Genomic DNA, 23,194 nt, shown 5'->3' on the forward strand with positions numbered 1-23,194 from the left:
TCACAAATGCATTTTTCACCTCAGCTGGGTTTCTTTTTCCTCGTGCCATCCTCTGAGATTTTGCTTTTGATAAGCTTTAAAATTTTGGTATTATTCATCCAAGACAGGCCCTGGCACAGGGTGCCCAGAGCAGCTGTGGCTGCCCCTGGATCCCTGGAAATGTCCAAGGCCAGGCTGGACATTGGGGCTGGGAGCAATCTGGGCTGGTGGAAGGTGTCCCTTCCCACCCAAACTATTCCATGATTTTTCTAGCCACTGTCCTGTCCCACTCCTGGCTCCCTTGTGCCATGGGTCCACCTGGCCTCTCCTTTAACAATCTGAAGTGCTTTTCTGTCCTCACACTGGGTTTAGTGCACCTCTGGTGGCCTAAATTCAGGCAGACACACACTTGCCATAAGACAGGGTGTGAATTTCTGGGATATCACCTTCGTGGAACAGCATTAAATCCAGGAACATTATTTTCTGCCCTTCCCTGTTACATCCTGTTAGGCTGAGCAAAAAAACCCTTTTCCCTCCTCTTCATTCTGCCATCATAAAGCCCCCAGAGAAAACACACGATTTAAAATGACACCAAATCACTGCCATTTGTGTCCCTCCTGGCTCAAGAAGGCAGCACTTTGCTCCAGAGTGGAAGCCTGGCTATCCCAGCAGTCCCCAGGATGGATCTCTTTGTTAGCCAGAGCACCCAGAGCTGGGGACATTAAATATGAATTGAGTGTCCAGGCTCCTGGAAAAGGCTCAGGGCTGCACACAGAGGCCTTTGCCAGCCACTCCTGGGCTCTGCTTGCCTGGGCACTGCAGCTATTTAGGGAGCAGCCTTTGGAGTGGGTCACGGCCCTTATTTTGGGGAGTTCTGGGGGAGCTGAGGGATGCTCCTCCCCGAGCCTGCACACCTTCAGTTTAACCATAAGTTAAACGAGAAGCTTTTTTTTCATCCTATGCCAAGTTTGGCCATGATAGTACATTATCAAGTGACCTTTTTAAATCTTAACCAGCTCCTTTGAAAAACAATTTTCCCCCCCACCCCCTGAATCTTTCTATTGATTTTAATGTAAAATAACGCTTTGAAGTTTGCAATTTATAGTCTCCCGAGAGTTAGAAAGTGAAGGGATTGGGTCATATATCCTATTTTTTCCCCCTTCTTTTCTTGCTTTAGCCCCTTGAGACAATACATGCCTTCAAGGCAGCACCTTGTTATTCCACCCCGTCGAATGCCACGTTGCATTTGCTGGGGATCAAACCGAAGATGAAGAAAAGATAAGAAAATTGGCCATAATGAACTCCAGAAGCAGGAGGCATTTTCACCATGAACTTGGAAACTCACAGTGGAGAACTGAGCTTTAATTCAAACCAGTCCGAATGCCAAACTGTGAGGCTTTGAAGTCTGGAGAGGAATCAGTGGAAATCCTTTGAGCTAGGCAAAGATACTGATAGACTTTTTCTTTTTTTTTTTTTTTTTTTTTTTTTTTAAGCCTTAACTCTTCACATGCCTGTCTATTTTTAGGGGAAAAAAAGTCTTTTTTCTGTGTAAAAGGAGCAGATTTAAATAAGCAACGTGCTCCTCATTTTTTGTTGTTGTATTTCAGGAAAAGCCAATGTGTGGGTTCGAGAAATGAAAATAACTGAGATAATTGTCCTTCTAAACAAGAGAAATGAGGGAGTAAATAAATCCCAGTGAAACCTCTCATCCCCACACTGAAAACCTGTTTCAGAGTGGGTTTGCTCCATTCAGGAAAGAGGTGGGAACTCACATCAGTGATTTTCATCCTCTCTCAAAATATTATTTCCCCAGTCTTGGGGTGCCCAAGCTCTCCTGACTTCTGGATGGTCCATAATGCCATTGAGATGTATCAGAAGTGAGAAGAAGAGTTAAAAATGAGGTTTTCCCTGCTCTTTGTCACTTGTTACCCTCCTGACTTGGGGCTGAAATCACTACCTGCCCCAGCTCCAGGTTGGGGTGCCCTGTTTTTGTGTGTGTGTGGGGGGGGTGATCAGAAGGGATCTGGGGAGTTTTTTGGGAGCCTGGAGCTCCTGCACCCTGTGGTAGCTGTGGCTGTGCCAGAGTCAGCTCCACATCCCACTCTGAACTCACCCCCCGAGTGTGTGGGCAATCCCAGATTTCTCAGATCAGGCAGAATTGGGGTCAGTTTAATGGGAAAAATGCAGGGCACGTCGTTCCCAAAGTCCTGAACTCCTCAGAACGTCCCCGGTGCCTCTGCTGTTGTTCGTAGTTACAGAAACAAACAGTTGTAAAATTCAGAGGGGTTTTTTGGACCAGGATTTGTTGTTACCTAACATTTTACATGAGCTGAAATCCTGTTTGCCTCTCTCAATCCTCCTGATCCAGGTGCAAACCCGGCTAAGAGACCTGCAGGAAAAATGGGAAGGCTCCGGCTGGTTCCTTATTACACAGGAACAGCAATTAGTGAAATTAAAAATGTTTTATTTGCAGGAGTTTCCCTCTGAATTTACTGCAAGGAAGTTTTCCTGATGTTGCCAGCAGTTGTGTTGTGTCTGAGAATTTCTTCCCCTGTCCCAGTAATTCCACCATAATAATTCCAGCCACAATTCTATGTACAGCTCGATTCCACATTCGACTTTATTTAAAACACCTCAACCAGAAGGAAAAAGCCAGGACTGCGCTTCCCCCTCCTCCTGCTGCTTTCAAAAAGCATTAAACAAGTTCAGAAACCACTTTTAGGGGCATTTGGGTTTTTCCTTCGATCTATAAATCATTTCAGGAGCGAGGAAGAGGATGAGGGGGAAGAGATGATGTTTTGCCTGGAACAATTGTTGCTGTATTTTCAATTTCATGCTCTCCCCATGCTGATTTCATCCCCAAATTCCTAATCCCTTTTGACACAGTAAATGACCATGGAGAAGCAAAGACTGGAATTTTTGGGAAGCCGGTTAGCCTGAGGAGCAGTGGATAACATTTTTATTTTATGTATGTAAAATATGTAGCGTATCTAAAACCATACATACATAACATATATAGAAATACACACATGATATATACAAAATATAAAATACATCCATAGATATATAAATATATGCATAATATAAATATATACACTTAACATATATAAATTTATACATAGCACATATAAAATATATATATAAAACATACATGTGGCCAAGAGTGGGAAAAAGTCTCTAAAAAAATGTTCAGCCTTCTAAGTTTCACCAATTTACTCGCTGCAATTGAGCATTTAAAGCCCAAATAACCCTCTGTAGGATTGTTTCATCTACCTGTCATTTATTAGGCATTTAATTGGGGAATTGGCTAATACCAGGCTAAAAATTGTTCATTCAGCCTTCTGGAAAATAGATCTAAAATTGCATTTATTTTTTTTTTTCCTCTCTCCCAAGCAATTGCAGAACACAGTGGGGAGGCTTTGCTAGTTGCAGCCATCAGTTTGCTCTCGTGTAGAGCTGTACAGCTCAGCTGTAACCAAGCAAATAAAAGGATTTCATTTATTTAAAGCAAGCAAAGCAAGCTTCTGAAATTAGGGAAATTTCAATTTCCTTGTTTTTTAAAAAATTCTACATGGATTGAATGAATATTCAGTGTTAGGAATATTCATTCCTCAGTGAATAACTTTACAGCCACCTCAGCCATTCCTTAAAAGAACCAGTTCCAGGCAGAACTGCTTATCTCCTGGGTAATAACTGGAATTTCTGGCTTTTTTAGAGTCTCATCAGCAGAGCAAAGCCACGGGTTTGTTTGCAGTTTAATCCTTGTTTCCTCTGAGGGTTTGGCTTTCCTGGGGTGGATCTGAGCGAAGGGTTTGGTTTTATCTGTGGACAAGGGAAAGTTAAAGAGCGAGAAGCTGAAAGAGTTGTGTCCGAAACGTTGTCCACAGATGGAATCTCAGAAACGCAGCAGATTTTTGTCATTTTTTCTTACAATTAAAAAGGCAAAGTGAGGGAGTTCTGCCTTTCACCCTCCTGGATCAAGTTTTACAATCATGGAGAGCATAAAACAGAGTTGGGGCTGTGGCTTTGGGATGCTGCTATCGTACTGGAATTAGGAGAAGGGCTTTTTCTCTCCTAAAAGGGGCTTTTTCTCTCCTGGCCCTGGCAGGGTTCAGGGTCCTGGGGGCTGTGTGGCTGTGCTGGAGGAGTCACTCTGTCACTGTCACCCACAGCCACCTCCAGCTGAGGGGTCACCAGCTGTCCCATTCCTCAGGAGCCTCTGGCAGCATTGGACACCCATGCCAGGGCTTGGAATGAGATGGTGTTTAAGGTCCTTCCCAACCATGCTGTGCTCCACGAGCTGTCCCCCCATGGATCCATGATCCCATGGGTTGCTCAGTGCTGATGGACCATCCCCACACCTTGGGGGTGCAGGTTTGGGCTGGCTCTGGTGATCCCACGCTTCCATGAGATCCTAGCAGCTCCCACGGCATCGGAACTTGGGGAGGGCGGGAAATAAATCTGATTATTTGAGCAGTTTTCCTTGGGTTAGGAATGAAAAAGCTCAGGAAAAAGAAACCCTTGGCTGCTGCACTTGCTCTGGAATTGCTGCTTCAGGCCTTGGTGAGGGAGGTGGTTTCTCTTAAAAAATTCTGTGGGTTCCGCCAAACTGTAAACTCATGAGCCAGAACTGTGCTCTTGTCTTCCTCACGGAATCATCCCCCAAGGACAAAATGGAGAGGGGCAATCACGTCGTTAGAGGAGAGAATTCAAATTCCTTGTTGGGATTTTCTGCGTATGAAGGGAAAATGATATCCCTTTTTTCTCACAGAGTTCCCTGTGTCTGCACACGGAAATCAGCGATATTGCAGGAGGCTCTGGGGTTGTTGTGGCAAATAGTTGGGAAAAAAATAAAGCTAGGAGGTGTGGGGGGGGGTTTTGGTGTCTGGGTGCCTGTCCCTGCTCCGTGGTGGCAGTGGAGACTTGGAGATGAGTGTGCTCAGTGCCTGGCAGAGGTTGATGCCCTGTTCTGTGGAGGGGCACAAGCTCAGCTGGATGTCACGAGCTGCTGACTCTGGCAGATGTCTCGTGGCTGTTTAATATCCTCATGGCAAAACCTGGGAGCTTTTATGAGCGTTCTGATAGCACTTGAGCCATCTCAGCACAGAACAGGCCCCCCTGGGCTCTGTTTTTAGAGCATCACATAAAGACTCGACTCAATAAAGTGTGAGGCTCTCGTGTGTGCAAAGATTTACAGGTCCGTGCTTTGGGATGTGGGTAAAATAACTTCAGTTCCTGCTGTAGAAAGTTATCCTGACTGGTGGCTGTTCCTAGGATGGGGAAATGGGAAAATTACAGGTCAGGTTGCCCTAGGGATACATCCAGAATTCAGTAGGGGCAGTTACAATGGAAAAAACATCATTTGGGAAGTGTGTCTTGATGTGGGGAATGGGATGTTTGCAACCTCGTGTGGGTTTTGAGGAGAAATTGGGGAGTTTGGAGAGAGAAAAACCAGAGGTAAAAAAGGTCTTTTGGTGAGAAACCACAGGAACAGACCCCTAGTTTCATTGAAATACAGCTTCAGCAATCAATAGGATGGGGATGCTGAACAATTCCATCCATTTTTTAGTGAACAAAATGTCAGAGGATGGGGAGCTGGCATTGGGAGAGGTGGATTTGGGTGGGCTATTTGCATTCTAAAGCTGTTCTGCTCCATGGGACACTCCCAGCCTTTCGCTGTGGGAAATGAGAAGTGCAGCAAGGGAGGAAGGAATCACATTGCAAAGCCTGGAGGAGATGTTTTGGGTGAGGACTTGGATAATGCCTTGGGGTGAGGTTTCCCAGGTAGTTTTGCAGCCTGTGCCAGATGCCCTCTTATTTTACCCTTATTCCCATGTATGTAAATCAGGATGTGATCCCAAATGGAAAATGCAAGGGTTGACAACTCATTTCCCTGCTCAAAACAAGAGGTGGAGGAAATTCCAGGGAGTGCAAGGAGTTCTTCCAGCCAGTCTCTCACCTTGTAGGGAAATAGGTGGGCTTTGCTGCCATGGAATAAGGGTTTGGTGAGAGGGTTTAAGCACGCCTACCTTTGTTCAGGAGCCCCCCTAACGTGTGTGCTGTGGATATTCTGTGTTGCAGGACAGTAGTGATGCCCATTGCCAACGAGTTTGCCCCAGATGTTGTGCTGGTGTCATCTGGTTTCGATGCAGTGGAAGGGCACCCCACACCCCTGGGAGGATATAATCTGTCAGCAAAATGTAAGTGGGGGCTTTACTTCTGCTGCTGTCTTGTGGATTAAAGGACAGGTTCTCAGATTTTACTTTGCAGGCTCTATTACAGATCTTTCATTTCAATGGCAAAACATCCATCTTTTTTCTTGGAATTTTCATGGCATTTATCTTATAATGCATATTTTGCCCTGGCTGAAGCCTTAATTTTTTTTTTTTTTTGAAACGTTGCATATTTAAACTTTGAAATATTCAATATGTACTATTGTGTAATCTATTTGTAGTCACATCTCTGGTGAATTAAGAGAGTTATGCTGGCATTAATATAAAATTGAAGAAGAAGGCCATACCAGCTGTAAACACTCTCATTGCTACCACAAATCCATTTCTTCCTCCAGGACACCTTAATAAAATTTTGAGTTGAACATTTTTGCTCTCCACCTTTGAATTAATTACAGACACCCACAAACCCTCCTTTTTGCTTCAGGTCTGGGATGTTTTTGGGAGATGCACTGAAACCGCCCCCACCCACCCCCCCCCAGGTTATGTGGAGTTTACCTGGCACTGTTTCCTTCAAATTAATCCAGAGGACAGTTTTTCTTGCAAAAAGGGTTTTACTATTATTTTTTAAGAGTTTGTTCCAGCCAGGAAAGTTGTTCTCTACAGCGAACTTTAAAACCTCGTAAGGGAACTGAACCTGTAAACTTTATGTAAGAATAAAGTGAAATAGGTTTACAAGAGGCAAGTTCCTTGAGATATGCAGAAACCTTCGGAAAGGAAAGGTCTTGTTTACCTGCTGGTTGAATTTGCCATGTTCTGCTCTTCTCACAAAACCAGTTATGGGCTCTGCAGTGGATGGGTTTCTCTGCCTGTTAATTTGTTAATTTGCCGGCTTGCAAAGGGGTTCGCTCCAAAGCAGAAAGCAGGCAGTGGAGAGGGAGGGTAGAAATTCCCTGGCTTTTCCTTTGTTTGGTTTTTTGATTTTTTTTTTTTTTTCCCTCCTGGAGGGGGAAGGTTGCTTTGAGGACACGTTTTTTAAATCCTCGCCGCTTGGTTCTGTTTTGTTTAAAGGGGGCAGAAATGTATTGTGTGTCATCTGATCAAAGTGCCGGGTGCCCCTGGAATTTTTATAGCATATTATGGACGGGAAGAGCTGTCTGCTGAGAACGAGATGTCAAACCTAAATCTCTCTGGGGCGCTGCGCTGCTGCCATCCCGACCCAAGCTGGGCCGATTCCCCTTCCTCCTCCCTCTGCCAAAGCAACATCCAGCAGAAATCCACCCCTTTCTCTGCTTCCAAAGGGAATGTTGGCTGCTGGCTTTAATTTGGGGTGCTGAGTGGTGGCAAGGGGAGGATGGTGATGCTCTCAGCTGGAGTGGTGCCGGTGGGGGACACACAGATCCATCCCAGGGAAGCCGCAGCTGGAATCGCGCGGCGAGCGCGTTAAAGCCCAACCTGGCTCGTGTTATGCGCCGAGCCTTTTCAAATCCCCGCTGGGTTTTTAATATGATGTAATTCCTCTCCCTAATTCTTTGATCCTCCGCCAGGAGCCCAATTCCAGCCGCCACCTTTGCCCTTCTCCTGCATTTCCTCTGTTCCCTCGTTGCAGGCTTCGGGTACCTGACGAAGCAGCTGATGGGCCTGGCCGGGGGCCGCGTCGTGCTGGCCCTCGAGGGTGGCCACGACCTCACTGCCATCTGCGATGCCTCGGAGGCCTGTGTGTCTGCCCTGCTGGGAAACGAGGTACAGGCACCCCCAAAGCCCACCCCCGCCTCGGGTTTGGGCGTCTCATCCTCCTGTCTACCAAGTTTCTGTCATTGTTTTGTGTCCTTCTGACACTTGGTGTTTAAAAGAGTGTTTGTTTTATGCTTAAAGACCACCTGTGCTTTGCAGTCCGTGCAATGAGTGAAACAGCTAAGAATGATTTTTGAGTTTGTTTTTCTCCAAATAATTTGCTTTGTGCTCTTTGAAAAACAACTCTTTTAATTAATTTCTGAATTCATTGTGCAAGTCTTCCCTTGTCTTTGCTCCCCTCTCTAGTCCTACAGTCTGTGCCTGCTACATGGGGCAGCTTGCTTGACACGGTTTGCAGCTGGATTTTTTCCTAGGAGTTGCATTTTCTATTTTCTGTACATTGCTGTGTAGGAAAAGCCTTAGCTGTGTCAGAAAAATTGGCCAGAAAGGTTAGGGGGCTGGTTGCAACATAAGAGCCAGACAGAGAAATACAGCAAGATATTGGATTCTGAAGAGCTCAGGGTATTTTCCCACAGAGAAAATTTTAGATACTCCATCTTTTCTGCCTTTTCCCTCCACTTTTAGTGTCAGTGGGATGAAAGAAGGAACACTACATCTACACATCTTCGAAATCCTTGCAGGGGTGTTGATTCCACCACTGCCCTGGGCAGCCTGACTGAATGCCTGAGCACACTTCCCATGAAGGAATTTTCCCTAATATCCAACTTAAACCTCCTCTGGTGCAACTTGAAACCATGTTTGAGGGCTTTTGATACAGTTACTTTGGGCTGAGGTGCAGCACCAGAGGAGCCGAGCAGTGGGTCTGTCTCCAGTGGGAGCTGATTTCTGGGGAGGGTTGTAGTTCAGTGGCCATCAGGTGTCTGGGAAGATGGAGAGGGAGCTTGGATCTGCATGGAGATGTGGAGCAGTTTGACTTCCAGCCTGTTGGAGAAGTGTTCTGTCTTGGAATATCCACACTCAGCGTTAGGTGGGAGGCTGGAGGAGCCAGGCCAGGAGATAAACCTGAGAAGCAGGAGATTCATGAGAAGCACCTTCTTCCATCATCCAGCATCCCAGCTCCCAGTGTCCAGGGAGCATCCTGCTCCTTGTGCTTGGCCAGGCTGTTCTGAGAAGGCTCTGGGCACGGAGAATGGCTCCAGCCTGCACTCAGCCCTTGGGACAGCTGAAAACTCAGGAGGCAGCTGCCATACCAGCATGGAAACAGGGGGGTTCCAGTGGTGGGACACTGGCACAGGTTTCATAGAGAAGCTGTGGCTGCCCCTGGATCCTTGGAAGTGTCTAAGGCTGGATGAGGTTTGGAGCAACTGCTGGGATAGTGGAAGGTGTCCCTGCCCCAGGCAGGGGTTGGGACTGGATGAGCCCTAAGGTCCCTTGTAAGCCAGACCTTCCTGGGATTCTGTGAGGTGTTTATTGCAGCACCCATATGTTTTAAGTGGTCTCTACAGACAATTCCTCTGGCTCCAGCCACCTTTGGGTGCAGGATGCACTTTGAAAGGGAAGCAGTGGGAATAACACCTGGAGGATGTTGTTCCTCCGGCTCAGCGTGCTCCTAGGATCACAGGAGGCTGACTGCAACCACAAGCAGTAAATAAGTGCTTGATGCAAGCCATGGATGTGTTTGGGAGTGTGAGGCTGTGGGGAGAGCTCAGCACTCAGGATACCTTGGATGTTGTGAGCTGCCTGAGTGATTTCATTGGGCAGAGGAAATATTGATCCTTAAAGGTAAAAAACATTGATTATTTTAATCGTGGCTACAAGGACACTTAAACACAGACCTGCTTCCACTTGTCCTAGGTGGGCTGTGCAGATAGGGTAATATTTCCTGGCTTACCCACACATCAGAAAGCAGGAAACGCTTGTTTTATCCAGGTCTTTCCTCGAACCTTTTGAAGGCAAGGGAGCTGGGGGGAGCGGCTGCAGCTCTGTGCTGCGGCCCTTTGATGCGGTTTGATCTACAGCGTGTCGGAGGATCCTGCCTGCACACACATGGACAGGCAGCTGCGGCCAGGGCGGGCTGCAGGGAGCTGGGCCGGCTCAGGAGCCGTCCTGGAGCTCCACTGGGGCTTTTAGGAAATGAGGGGAACAGTGCCAGTCCCCTGAGCACGGCGTCCACCGGCGGAGATCAAAACTCCTGCATCGGGAGAAGCATGGAGCGAGCGCAGGAGCCAGCTCCTTTCCAACCTGCCAGGAAATTAAACCAGAGCTGGGGCTGTGCAGCTGATTACTGCACTGGGGAGGGGGTCAGGGCTGGGGAATGGACCTGCACTGCTGTGCTGGCAGAGCTTTGCAATGCTCACAGGGCTTCAGTGGATATCAGGGGTGGGAAATCAGAGAGAGACTGATACAATCTGAGAGAGTTTGGGTTGTTCAGCCTGGAGAAGGCTCTAGGGAGAAGTCTTCCCGTGCCTAAAATGGCTCCAAGAGAGCTGTACAAGAATTTTAGACAAGGTTTTGATGGGACAGGAAAAGGGGGAATGGTTTTAATCTATTTTAACCACAGAGGGTGGGGTTAGATGGGATATTGGGAAGAAATTCTTGGCTGTGAGGGTGGGCAGGCCCTGGCACAGGGTGGGTGCCCAGAGCAGCTGTGGCTGCCCCTGGATCCCTGCAGTGTCCAAGGCCAGGTTGAACACTGGGGCTTGGAGCCACCTGGGATAGTGGAAGGTGTCCCTGCCCATGGCAGGGGGTGAGATGAGATGAGTTTTAAGATCCTTTCACACCCAGCATTCTCTGGTTCCATGATTTCGAGGTCTGATGATGGCAGTCCAGAGCTAGCCACCGTTCCTTTCCCCTTATCTGCAGAGCTGCTTAGTCCATTGTGGGCATCACCAGCCTCTGCCCTTCAAACAAGAAGGTGATAACCAGGTGCCTCATGCCCAGAGGTTTTTTGCTCCCTTTTCCACAGGCTGAGGCTGTCTGTGAGTGTTATTTCAGGAGGAGAAGTGAGCTCTGGAATCAGGAACATGCTTAATCTCAGTGTCAACCAAGAGGTCTTGGAAAGCTCTTGCTCGAAGACTTACCCAGGAATTGCTTTTGCCTTCACTTAATGTCATACAGAAACCAGTTTGGAGCAGAACTATTTTTAGAGTGGAGAATTAATAAAAAGTGCAATCTATAATTACTGAATCTGGAATGCAGCAACCCATGAAGTACCTATGGAATGGCTACCATGTGCTCATAAGAGCAGTCTTGGCTGCAGCTTCTCTTGGCTTTGAGCGAAGTTAAACTTTGCCATAGATATTTTTAACTGTTAAACTCTGGCTGTTCTTTGCTGGGGAACAACCGTGGTTGGGTTGTTTTCAGCACAGCTAACAGCAGTGGACATCTCTTGTTTTGGACAGCTCACCTTGGAGGTTTGGGATGAATTCTTTCATTAGTGGAGAACCTGGGAGGGCAGAGGTGTCTCCTCTTCTTGAGTTTTTTCTAAAGAAAACCAAATAAATCCTAAAACATTCCTCCAGCAGTGCTTGTCAGGCCTTTCCCTGGGATGGCACAGGCACGTTCCCACTGCAGAATGATTAGTGGAGGGTGTCCCTGCCCATGGCAAACATGGAGTGGGATGAGCTTTAATATCCCTTCCCACCAAGACCATTCTGGGATTCAATGGTAACATTCCTTTGGTGTTCCTCTCTCTCTCTCCAGCTTGACCCTCTTCCGGAAAAAGTTTTCCAGCAGAGAGCAAATGCTAACGCGGTGCATTCCATGGAGAAAGTCATCGAGATCCACAGTGAGTGCAGCCCCTCCAACCCAGCTGGTTCCCTGGGGGACACCCCTGGGGCTTCCCCACCATTCTGCCAGCTCCATGCTCCCACCTCCCAGCTTACTGGTGGTCCCTGCACCCTGAGCTGGATTTGTGCAGCCACAAACTGGTGTTACTGTGGATGGAGCCATTCCCAGTAGGGCTTCAGCCTTTAGGGAGAATTACAGAATCGGAGCACGGGTTGGTTAGGAAAATACATTCAGGAGGATCCAGTCTAGCTGTTAAGCCAACAATAATTAAAAGCTCTAAAATCTCTGTAAAGGACAGATTGTCCTGCCCTTAGAGGGTGCTCTTACTTCTTCAAAAGCAATTGAGCATCTCTGAAAAACACAAGTCTTGTGTTGTGGCACCCATTAATTAGGAGTAGATAGGCATGGAAGTGAAGCAGGCTCTCAGGCACAGGCTGGGATTCTTGGGATGTCAGGGCCAGGAGTTGGACTCGATGATCCCCCCCAAGGGGTGATCCCTTTCAAGGATATTCTGTGAGTTTTGCTGGCAGTTGTTGATATTTCAGGTTTATTTAGCTAAGCAGTCTAAAATCATTGCATTGAACCTTGGATGGAGAAATTATTGGAAATCCTTCTGGAGCCTTCCTAGTGCTCTTCCCAATGCAAAAGGGTGTCAAACTGCTGACATAAAAAATACTTCAGAGGTTGAAGCTTGGACTTGGTGGTCTTGGAGGTCTTTTCCAACTTTAATGGTTCTAAATACATCTTGGACTTCTTTAGTCTTCAGGGATTGTCCACTGAAAGCAAGTGGCAGTCAGCAGCTGGATCCAGACCTGGACTGCATCCTTCCCTCTCCTGGATTTTTTGGTAGAGAGACATTTCCAGGCACATTTGTCCTTAGGTCTAGAAGTTTCTGAGGAATTTGAAGTAGAAAAAGAATTTTTTTTTTGAGCTCCTAAGGCCCTTAAAGTGAGAGTGTGGATCAGATGAGTGTTCCCTGGGTAGTTCCAAGCCGGCAGCCGGGTTTGGGAAAGCAGGAGCTGGAATGGTGCCCTGATGGCCCTGTTGTCACCTCTCCCCCAGGCAAGTACTGGCATTCGCTCCAGCGTTTTGCCTCCACGGTGGGATATTCCCTGGTGGAGGCCCAGAAGTGTGAGAATGAGGAGGCAGAGACAGTGACAGCCATGGCATCGCTGTCGGTGGGTGTGAAGCCGGCGGAGAAGAGGTCAGTGCTTTCCCATCACATTTCCAGTCTGTGCAGCCAGGAGGAGCAGCCTTGCAGGTTAATCCTCTCCTTTCAGCCACTGCTGCTGCACTCCCCACATCCCCTGTCCTCCGTGGGTTCCCAAAAGACTTGCCAGGCTGCAGGAGAACAGCAGAGCCATGAGCTCTGTGCGTGCACCCTGTGTCTGAGCCTTCTGTTCCGAGCGTGGTTTTGGGCCACAAAAAGAAATTTATTTTGCTGGGGAAAATCTTAATGTTGCCCAAGAGAGATTGTCCCAAAACCCTTCTTGGTGACAAGTTTAATTCAGGTGATCTCAGCTGGCTGGGTGGGAAGGTGATGGGAACATAAGGAGTGAGACTTGGCACCACAAATTGTCCAACTATGTCACGCCAAACCCTCTTCTCTCTCTCCCCTCCCTGTCCCACCCTGCCTGGCTGCGCAATCCCTCAGACCTGAGGACGAACCCATGGAAGAGGAGCCTCCCCTGTAGCACCCACCTTCGACCTGGAGTTCTCCTATCTGTTCGTCTTCGTCTTGAAGCTCTGCCAAGAAGCTTTCTCTTGTTACTCCTGCGTCCTGTCACGGTTATTTCCCGAAAACGGAAGGACAGCCAGGTGTAAAGCAAAGCAAGCGACACAAAAAAACAAATCTCTCCGCATCTTTGAGTCTCTTTTTGCTGAAAAAAAAAAACGCTGGTGAAGAGCAGCAAAGGACTGACACGTTGGGCACTCTTCCTCTGGTCCTCACCGGGAGCAGAAAGAGGAACGATGCCCGGGAAGTCTTTGGCAGAGTTGCCAAACAAAAAAACAAAAACAGAATGCGAGAATAATAAAGAAATCAAAGATTCAACAACACAAATCAAACAAACCTTAACGTAAAACTGGTGCTTACAAAGTTGATTACCCACAACTGAGCAATCTCTGCTTGAACCACTCAACCCATCGTGTACTTTCATTTCTTGGATATTTGGAAATGGCTCTTGCCTGCCTGTGAGTCAACGACAGCTCTTGTCGGAACTGGAACGTTGGGAGATGATGGTGAATTTTTAATGGGGAGGGACAGGGAACGAGGGACTCATCTGACACCTAAAGGAAAGGGAAGCAGAATGGGGGAACGGTAGCCCAGATGGAGTCGGCTTTATTGTCTCCAAAGCCATCTGAAGATGAGTTTGTGCCTTTTTTTTTAATTGATGGATTTGGTGCAGCTGGATTTTCTGAAGTTTGAGGAACAATGCCTTAAGTAAAAATTAATTAAAAAAAAAAACAAAACACACATGAAAAAAAAAAACAAAAAACCAAAAAAAAAAAAAAAAAAAAAAAAACCAACAATAACAAAGAACACAGCAGTTCCTGAATATTTTTCCTCTGGTTGGGAAAGCCAAGGACTGCCATCAGGAAGGAAGACTTTTTGGCTTGTGCTGGCATGATGGTGGGAAGCAGGCATCAGCTGAACAGAGTGTCTCCAAAAACTGTCGACAAGTTTGGATTTGTTTTGTTTTCTTTCATTGCTGTTTCAGAGAAAAGGAAAAAAGAAAAAAAAAAATTAAGGTAGTTGCCAAAAAAGTGGCAAATACTGTTGGGTCTTTGAAATTCAACCATTTTTATCAACCAATTTTCAAATGTTTTCTCTCTCTTCTACATTATCTAGTAATTGAACTTATCAATTTGGTTGTCAAAGCATGTATTAGACACAAATGCAGGTTTTAAGACTGGAATGCTTTTTATTAAAAGCAACTAGCATGAGATATTGCTTAAATTGTTAGGTATAAATATATATATGTGTATAATGTATATTCCAAATGTATTCCAAGCTTAGAAACCGGATTCCTATGAATTATTGAGAAAAATATTTATGATGCATTTATAGAAAAAAGAAAAAATATATGTAATAAATGCATACTCTAACAGTAGCCATTGGAAGCTCCCTAGGGACAGATTTGGGAATTGGAACGTCAAAGGTGCTTTTGGAAAAGGATCTAGGTTGAAACTCGAGGACTTGTCAGGCGACAGGTTGGGAATTTTTTCAGAAAGCCAACACTTTAGCCACTGGGCAACTACCCTAAACATTTGTATTTTAATTTAAGGTTTTTCTAACAAACATGAGAAAAAAAAAGTTTTTTATAGCAAAGACGCTGAATTTGCTGTTAATTTTTATATGGATATTTCCCGAAACCCTCCGGAAGCCTTGTTTGTGTGACTCTGACATTTATTTTCCATTTGGCAGGTTTCCTTTCTGAACGGCAATAGCATCTAAACCTTTCTTCCTCCCTCTTTTCTTGCTTATAATACATGGATTTTCCTTTTTTTTTCCTTTTTTTTTTTTAATTTTTTTTTTCTATATTGTTTTCTCTCCTTTTCCTCAACTCTTTTGTACAGTGAGCAGCTTTCTGCAGGTGTAAGGAACTGTGGGCAGACCAACAGAGTTTGTTTTTTTCCGGGAAAGGGCGCATTTTACTGAGGAGGAGGAGGAGGAGGATGAGGGACCGTGATGGGCTCCTTTGTTGTACTGATTCCACTGGCTGTATATTTCCTCAGCTCTCTTGTAGTAGCTCTGTAAAGAAAATTAGGAATTTTCTTACCTGGTAACGTTCAGTGGGCGATGCCTTTGTCCTGCCCGCGGCTCCTGGCGCTGCCTGCCCTCGGGAAGGCTCCTTGGATACTCCGGGACCGACGGCGTTTTCTCTCTGCTGAACATGCCCGCAAACTTCCCACCTCCTCTCTCCCTCTTTTTCTCCCCTCTTCTTCTTCTTCCCAGCACTGGGAGGGGTTTTGGAGGCTTTTTTTGTTTGTTTTTTTTTTTTTTTGCCCCCCCCCCCCAACCCCGAGGAGGTCATTGCCTCCCGGGAACGCCGGGTGGGAGAGGCCGCGAGCCCTGCCACGGAGAGCGGAGCATCTTCGCGGAGACGGCGCTCCCCGCGTGCCTTCCTCCAGCAGTGTAGGACCGCACATGCCTCTTCCCAGCACAGCTTCTCCTTAACCACCCTTCCTTCTTTTATCCTGTTCCTATGGTGGGGTTGCTTCCAGTAACTTCTCTTCTTTCCAGTTCTCGAAGCAGCTGCTTTCGTTCCGTTCAGGACTCGCTCGCGGGAGGAATTGGGAGCGTGACCCCACACTGGAGGTTTTTGTTTCCTTCCTCAATTTCTAGTGCAGTTTCAGAACCAGACACTACAGTACTTGAGTTTGCAAACCCAAGTACGTTCTAAAACCCCAAAAAGCCCCAGTGGCAAGGGCTGTCCTTGGCATATCCTAAAATCCCCCCGTGTCAGAGCACTGCGTACCTGGGGATGTTGTGGTTTGGGGTTTTCTTCCATCTGACCACACTGCTGCTGTGATCTCAAATCCACCTGACTGCCGAATTTGGTGACTGACGTGGGGTTTTGCTCCCTGTGCCACGGGGCAGTGCCTGTGTTTACACCTCCCTTTGTGTTCTCAGCTCTTCCCCAGAAGGTTTTTGACATTTCTGCTCCCAGTTGTGGCAAAGCTTTTTCCTTCCTTTTTGCTTTCCTGGGAGCCGCTGGCCAACAGTGCTGAGCCGGTTCCTTTGGAAAATCTGGAGGAGCTTGTCGGGGTGCCACCTTCCTTCCTTCCTTCCTTTTCATCCTTTCCCTCAGTTTTTTGCCGGGATGGGAAGATTTTTCCTGAGATGACAGGGCTCGTCTCCTCTAAACTCCCGGCGATGTGGATTTGTTCCGCAGCATCCCCCTTTTCCCTGGGAATGCTCTTCCCTGGGCTGTGACCTTCCCTGGGGATGCTCTTCCCCCGGGAATGCTTTCCGGGGCCAGTGCAGGCACGGAGAGAAGGGAGGGAGCCCTCGTTTTGAGGCTTTCCAGGGGGATTTTTCACCGTTTTGAGCCATTAAGCTTCTTCATTTCAGATGGCTTTGCCACGGGGCGGCCGTGCCAGTGGAGTGGGAGCCTGGGATGCTCCTGCATCCCAGCACGTGCTGCCCAGGGCACCCTTTGTACCTGCTTGGGAAGAAAAGGAACAGCTTTCAATCCTCTTTACAGTGAAGTGAGGCCCAGTTTGCAGTACACAAGTAACCATTGGGGGGTTTTTGGTTGTTTTTTTGTTTGTTTGTTTGTTTGATTTTTTTGTTGGGGTTTTTTTTTTTACTTTCGATACAAAACATTCCTTTTTTTTTATTAGTCACGGTCATGTACTCATTCCATTCTTCCTTTTGTAAACTTTTTTGGGCCCATGTTCTTTTACGGGCATTGATATATATAAATATATATATAAATATATATGAATATATTTTTTTAAGTTTCCTACACCTTGAGGTTGCATGGTCTGTAAGGTTGGCATGTCTTTATATTGTATACAGATTTTGCACGCCAAACTTGGCAGCTTTGAAAACAATAATGAGAAAAAAACAACAAAAAAAAGAGATGGTTTGGGGTTTCTTTGGGTTGGATTTTGTTTTGGTTTGTTTTTTGTTTTTTTTTTTTTTTTATTTTCCTCTCGTGGCGTTTGTGGAGACTAAAGGTTGGAATGTTGTTGTCACACACACTCACTCACCCACACAGCTACACACCAAGGAAGGAGAGTGGGAAATTTTTTTTTTTTTGGAGTCTTACTGAACTTAATAAGAAGAAATTGTGCTTTTTATTGCTAAAAAGAGTAAATAAATAAAAAACAAAAAGGACTATTTAAACATTTCTCATTTTAAGAAAAAAAGAAAAAAACTAAGACGTTTATCTAGCACTTGTGACTTACCAATTATAGAGTTTATTGTATTTATGTGGAAACAGTGTTTTTAGGGAAACTACGCCGAACACACCAAGTAAACTGCCTGTGTCATTATTATTATTATAATTATTATTATTATTATTATTTTCCTTTGGGTTGGTGTTTTTGCTTTGATTTCTCGGCTGGGTGGGGAGGTTGGATGCAACCCTTGTGTCAACACACGGAGTCGTTCATTCCGAGGAGCCGGATGGATGGATGGATGGATGGATGAGGAGGACTTTAAAGAGTTAACTCTTCAGCACAGCTGCGTTAACTTTTTTAAGAAATTACTTTTACATGATGTATTTTTGCTCGGTTTCACTTTAAGCAGTCGTGTACTGTGCAACACTGTGGTTTAAAAACGAGACTTTACAGCAAGAGGCAAAACATGTTTCTTCATTGTCATGAAGTTGGGCTCATTCTCAGCTCATCTTCACTTTGTCTTTGATATTGATGATGAAAAAGAAAAAAAAAAGTATCCTATTGAAAGAAAATAAATTAACACTTTTTCTGTGCTCCATAGTGGAGGCGCTATTTTCCAATTTATGAGGATGACAAACTTATATATATAATATATATATAAAAGTGGGGGCAGGGAGGGGGGGAAGGGGTTGAAACATTATTCACCCGAGAGCTTATTACAGATATGTAGTATCAAAAAGTTGTAACTATATTATATTCTACTTTATACCTATACATGCTCAGTATGACGTCACCATTGGTAGCAGCTACCGGTTTACTCTGTAATTTAGACAAGTTTCACTCTTCTTGTATGGACCTTACTTTCAGTGATGGTAGCATTCTTTGTGCTCAACTTTCTGACGGTCCTTTCTTTTAAATTGGTGGAGTTGGAATATTTTTCTCATTCTTGTTTTTTCTTTCTATGTTTTTGTTTATTTTTTTTTTATTTTTTCTCTTTTCTCTTTATTTTGTTTGGGGTTTTTTCGGTTTCGGTTTTTTTTTTTTTTTTTTTTTTTTTTTTACTGGCCAATGGTGTCTTTCTCTGACAGTACCGACTTCAATTTCAACTTTATTAGGAGTCCAGTATTTTGTACCACATTATGACAACTTGTTATTCTTGTGGTGTAAATAAAAGAAAAAAGTTAATTATAGTACCACCCGGGTTTCTGCTGCTGATCTTCTTTCCTTCCTTTGCTGGGATGGGATGTTTCATCCTCTGGGTTCTTGGTGTGTCATGGACGGGGGTCTTGGTGCCAGAGTGGTTTTTTGGGCAAAATATACCCATGTCTATGTTGGGGTGTTCATGGAATAGCTCCTGGAGAAGTTTAGAAACTTTGTTTTAGAAACCAAGCCCGTTTCCTTGCGGCTCCCCAGTGCATGTTGACAAGTGCCTGCAAAAAAACCAATTGACTTTCCAGGTGAAGCAGCTCCAGCTTTATACCTTTCACGGCCTTTTTCATATGTGTTTTCCCTCTAATTGGCTTCCTGCTTGTCCCTGGAGCCTCCTGAACCATCCAAAACCCATCTGCTCCATGTGTGTCACCTGGAATTGTCCTGTGGTCACAGGGGAGAAGGCCACGCTTCAGTTCTGGGCTCCTCCCCGGAGCAGCAGCAGGTTGGTGCTCACCAAGGGCTCCTGGTTGGGGAGGGATGGGGAGAGCTCACAGGGAAAACGTGGGATGCTCAGGATTCCCTCAGCAGTGAAGTGTCCCTTGCTGCTTCAGCGTGATTCATAGAATGGTTTGGGTTTGAAGGATCCGGGAGGTCTCCTCTGATCCCACCCTCTGTCATTCCAAGGACACCTTCCACCATCCCAGGCTGCTCCCAGCCCCAGTGTCCAGCCTGGCCTTGGGCACTTCCAGGGATCCAGGGGCAGCCACAGCTGCTCTGGGCACCCTGTGCCAGGGCCTGCCCACCCTCCCAGGGAACAATTCCTGCCCAATATCCCACCCATCCCTGCCCTCTGGCAGTGGAAGCCATTCCCTGTGTCCTGTCCCTCCATGCCTTGTCCCCAGTCCCTCTCCAGCTCTCCTGGAGCCCCTTTAGGCTCTGGAAGGGGCTCTGAGCTCTGCCTGGAGCCTGTATTTGTGTGCAGAGCGTGGGTGTGGGGATTGCTTTAGGACCATGATCTGGGGGTTCCAGCCTGGCTGGGAGGGCACCTGCAGCTCCCAGGAGCTCATTTCTGGCAGTGAAATCCCACTGCTGGGTGGCCCAGCTGAGGCAGAGGCCTTATTTTGAGGGGTGGGGGCTGTTTCAGACACTATCCCAGTCCCTGTGCCAGGCATCATCTCACCTGGAATGCTCTGAGCTCACTGTGGCACGGGGACATAAACCTGAGGGGAGGGTTGAGCTCAGTGCTGTGGCAGCCACTGCTTTAGCCATGGGAATTTTTACAGCCAGAAATCTGCTGATCCCAAAGAAAATGACATTGTGCTGCAATGAGTGTGATCCAACAGGATTTTGAGGTGGTTGTCTCGTGGCTCCTCCAATGTGTGCCCATGGCTGGGTGTGATGGATGGATGCCCAGCCTGGCACTGGCACACCCTTCCCAGCGCTCTCACTGAATTTAATTTTCTTAATTTCACTTGTTTTCCTAATATTTTTAAAGGAGGAAGAGGCAGTTTCTCCCTCTGGGCAGCAAGTCAAGGCTTTGTGCTTTAGATGAATTCCTGTGGCAGTGGGAGGAAAAGGGTCCAATATTAAATGTACAGCCTGAGCACAAGGGGGGCAGGAGTTCATTCTGTGCCGGCAAAACGTCCCAGATTTATGATGGGATTTGGATCTGTGTGGAGTAGAAACTTTCTCCTGGGGTTGATCTTTTAGGGAACTCTCTGAAGCTCACTCAGGGACCTGAGAGTTCATTTGTTGTCCCTGCCAGGATGTGATGTGTTGATGTGACCTGCAGAGTTGCCCTGGGGTAGAGAAAATGCTGGGGAAAAGGGCATGTGGAGCGAAATTCCAGGGGATGTCAAAGGGACTGGGAGTTCCCGGCAGGGAGAGGCTGGGAGTTGTTTCACACTTTCCCTGGAGGAAAATACTGTGATCATTGATGGAAAGGTGCAATATCAGGTCACATGCAGGAATTCAGGACCTTTCTGTCTGGCTATGGGAGAAAAGGCTGGAGCTGGGCTGAGGCTGGAAAAGGTTCTGGACCTCTGGAGGTGCCCGGAAAACCAGGACTCCTCAGCCAGGCTGTTCACAGAGCAACATAGAATATATTTTTAAAAATTGTGGTAAAAAACACAGCTCCCCAGGCTGTGGGGAAGGCACGGTCTGCCTTTTTTCTAGCAGCACAAGCTGGCAAAGCCAGTTCCCGCTGAGGATGGGGAATAGTCTCCCATCCCACTCTGCTAACGGAAGGCTTCAGCAGCAACAGAGCAAATCCCAGCCTAATTGAGGGAAAGGACTCCTGGCTGGGGGACACAGAGAGGGGCCATGTGTCTTCTGGATGCCCACGAGGGAAAAGCAAACCTCTGCCTACATTTACAGCAAGTTCAATGGTTCAGTAGCAGAAGGAAATGTTTGGGGTTGACACAAAACCACCCCAAAATCTCACCGCTGCACAGCAGAAGTGGGGAAAGCATTTTCTGTGTAGACTGGATCACACAGCCAGAGCATCAGTGTGCACTAGCCACAGACAGGTGCCCTTTATCTCCTTTATTACAGGCCTTTTTGAGTCTTTTCCATCTAATTTTAATTAATTCATTCCCCTGCCCTATGGTGGGAAAGTTTGGAATCACAGAATCACAGAAAGGGACTTGAAAGACCATCTTATACCAGCCCCCTGCCATGGCCAGGGACTCCTTCAAATTCAGTGCAATTAAAGGGGAAAAAAAAAGTGGGGGGCTGGGGTAGGGGGGAGAGGGGTGTTACTGTATTTAGAAGGATGAGGGTGCAGACAGAATTGTGCATTTGTGCTATATCAAGGCACAATTATCCAATGGTCAACAGCTTCAGAGTGCCTGCAGGAACAAGAAACCCATTTCCCATTAAATCAGGAAGGGAATGGGGAGCAATTCCTGGGCTTTAAAGGCGATTAAAGAGTCCTTGAGCAAGTTTTCAGAATTTCACTCTTCCGATTACATGCTTGAGTTTGAAAGGGGAAAAAATATAAAAAATCTAAAAATCCCTCCTTCCCCACTAGCAGAGAGCAGTTCCTGCAATCCCCCCCAGTCCCTGTGGATAATGCAGCCAGCGCAGGCTCAGCAGCTGCCTTTGAGCCGCCTGGGGTCAGCTGCTGGTGAGCGGCAGGGATTCCTGGAGCCGATTTATCCAGGAGCCAATTTATCCTGGAGCCAGTTTATCCAGGAGCCGATTTATTCAGGAGCCAACTTATCCTGAAGCCGACTTATCCAGGAGGAGCCAATTTATCCAGGAGCTGATTTATCCAGGAGCCGACTTATCCTGGAGCTGATTTATCCAGGAGCTGATTTATCCAAGAGGAGCTGATTTATCCTGGAACCAGTTTATCCACGAGCCGATTTATCCAGGAGCCAATTTATCCTGGAGCTGACTTATCCAGGAGGAGCCGATTTATCCTGGAGCCAGTTTATCCAGGAGCTGATTTATCCAAGAGGAGCCGATTTATCCTGGAGCCAGTTTATCCAGGATCCGATTTATCCAGGAGCCAATTTATCCAGGACCCAACTTATCCTGGAGCTGATTTATCCTGGAGCCGACTTATCCTGGAGCCAATTTATCCAGGAGCCGATTTATCCAGGAGGAGCTGATTTATCCTGGAGCCGATTTATCCGGAGCCGATTTATCCAGGAGGGGCCAATTTATCCAGGAGGAGGTCCCGGCGCTGCTGAGGGCCCCCGAGCTCAGCCCAGCCCTGGCAGGGCGGCCTCGGGGCTGCTCCCAAATCCTCCTGTGGTGGGCTCCAGCAGGAGGAAAACCGGGGCCAAGAGGGATGCAATACAGCTTTGGGAAAGGCAGAGAGAGCTCTCTCTGGAAGGGAGGGAGGCTGGAGCGGAGACGGGGGAAAACCTCGCTGGGAGCATCCCGAGCCCATCCCGAACCCTGCCAAGGCTGGGGACCGCCGGGCTAGCCAAGGGAACAGGGGCTGCACCCCCCCAGCTGTTTTTAGGGAATGTTTGCAGCCAGTGCCCAAACCACCTCCGGGGGATGCAGCCTGGGAGGAGGAGGAGGAGGAGGAGAAGGAGGCTGCGGAATACCTGCACATCCAAACCACAGAGCGGCTTCCCGCAGCTCTGGCTGGAAGCTGATCGGGACTGCCTGGCTCCCCCTGGGCTGCTGGATGATGGTCCCTGGCTCACTTTCCGTCCTTTTTGGGGACTGAGGATGCTTGGCCTGTGGCTGGTGAAGCAACTCGGTGTCGGGGACAGCAAATTGCCTTGGCCAGGTTTATCTGCTGGCCTTTGGCAGGGCCCTGTGCTGTGCCAGACCCTGGGAGTGCTGAAAGTGGGACTGGAACTGAGTTATTCCACACAGGCTGCAGGCTAATTCCTCTTTCATCTAAAATCTTCTCCTATTTGACCTCTCTCCCCTTTGTCTGCGATGGGAAATTCGATTTGCACTGTTATTCCAAAACAATTCCTCTCCGCTCCCTTTGTGAGGCGAGAAAGACAGGACTGCTGCTCCAGGGCTGCTTCCCAGCTCTGCCTTGGAGAGGCTTGGAAGGTCATGGAGGGAAGAGGAACCCAAGC

General features: G+C 47.1%; 1 protein-coding gene and 2 pseudogenes across 10 annotated transcripts in view; all 3 read left to right on the plus strand.

Moving 5' to 3' along the window:
• The window catches only part of HDAC4 (histone deacetylase 4), a 177,948-nt gene extending 159,269 nt beyond the window's left edge, over positions 1–18,679 (plus strand). For all 10 annotated transcript variants that reach the window (XM_053947191.1, XM_053947186.1, XM_053947190.1 and 7 more), the window contains 5 exons: positions 6,061–6,179; positions 7,759–7,892; positions 11,547–11,631; positions 12,696–12,837; positions 13,288–18,679. In XM_053947191.1, coding sequence (XP_053803166.1) covers positions 6,061–6,179; positions 7,759–7,892; positions 11,547–11,631; positions 12,696–12,837; positions 13,288–13,327 — 520 coding nt within the window. In that variant the 3' untranslated portion in view covers positions 13,328–18,679. The remainder of the gene's footprint in view (positions 1–6,060; positions 6,180–7,758; positions 7,893–11,546; positions 11,632–12,695; positions 12,838–13,287) is intronic.
• LOC128790453 (uncharacterized) lies at positions 17,328–18,679 on the plus strand (annotated as a pseudogene).
• Positions 18,180–22,753, plus strand: LOC128790631 (uncharacterized; annotated as a pseudogene).
• The last annotated feature ends 441 nt before the right edge of the window (positions 22,754–23,194 follow it).

Source organism: Vidua chalybeata, chromosome 7, assembly GCF_026979565.1.
Source record: "Vidua chalybeata isolate OUT-0048 chromosome 7, bVidCha1 merged haplotype, whole genome shotgun sequence".
NCBI classification, from domain to species: domain Eukaryota; kingdom Metazoa; phylum Chordata; class Aves; order Passeriformes; family Viduidae; genus Vidua; species Vidua chalybeata.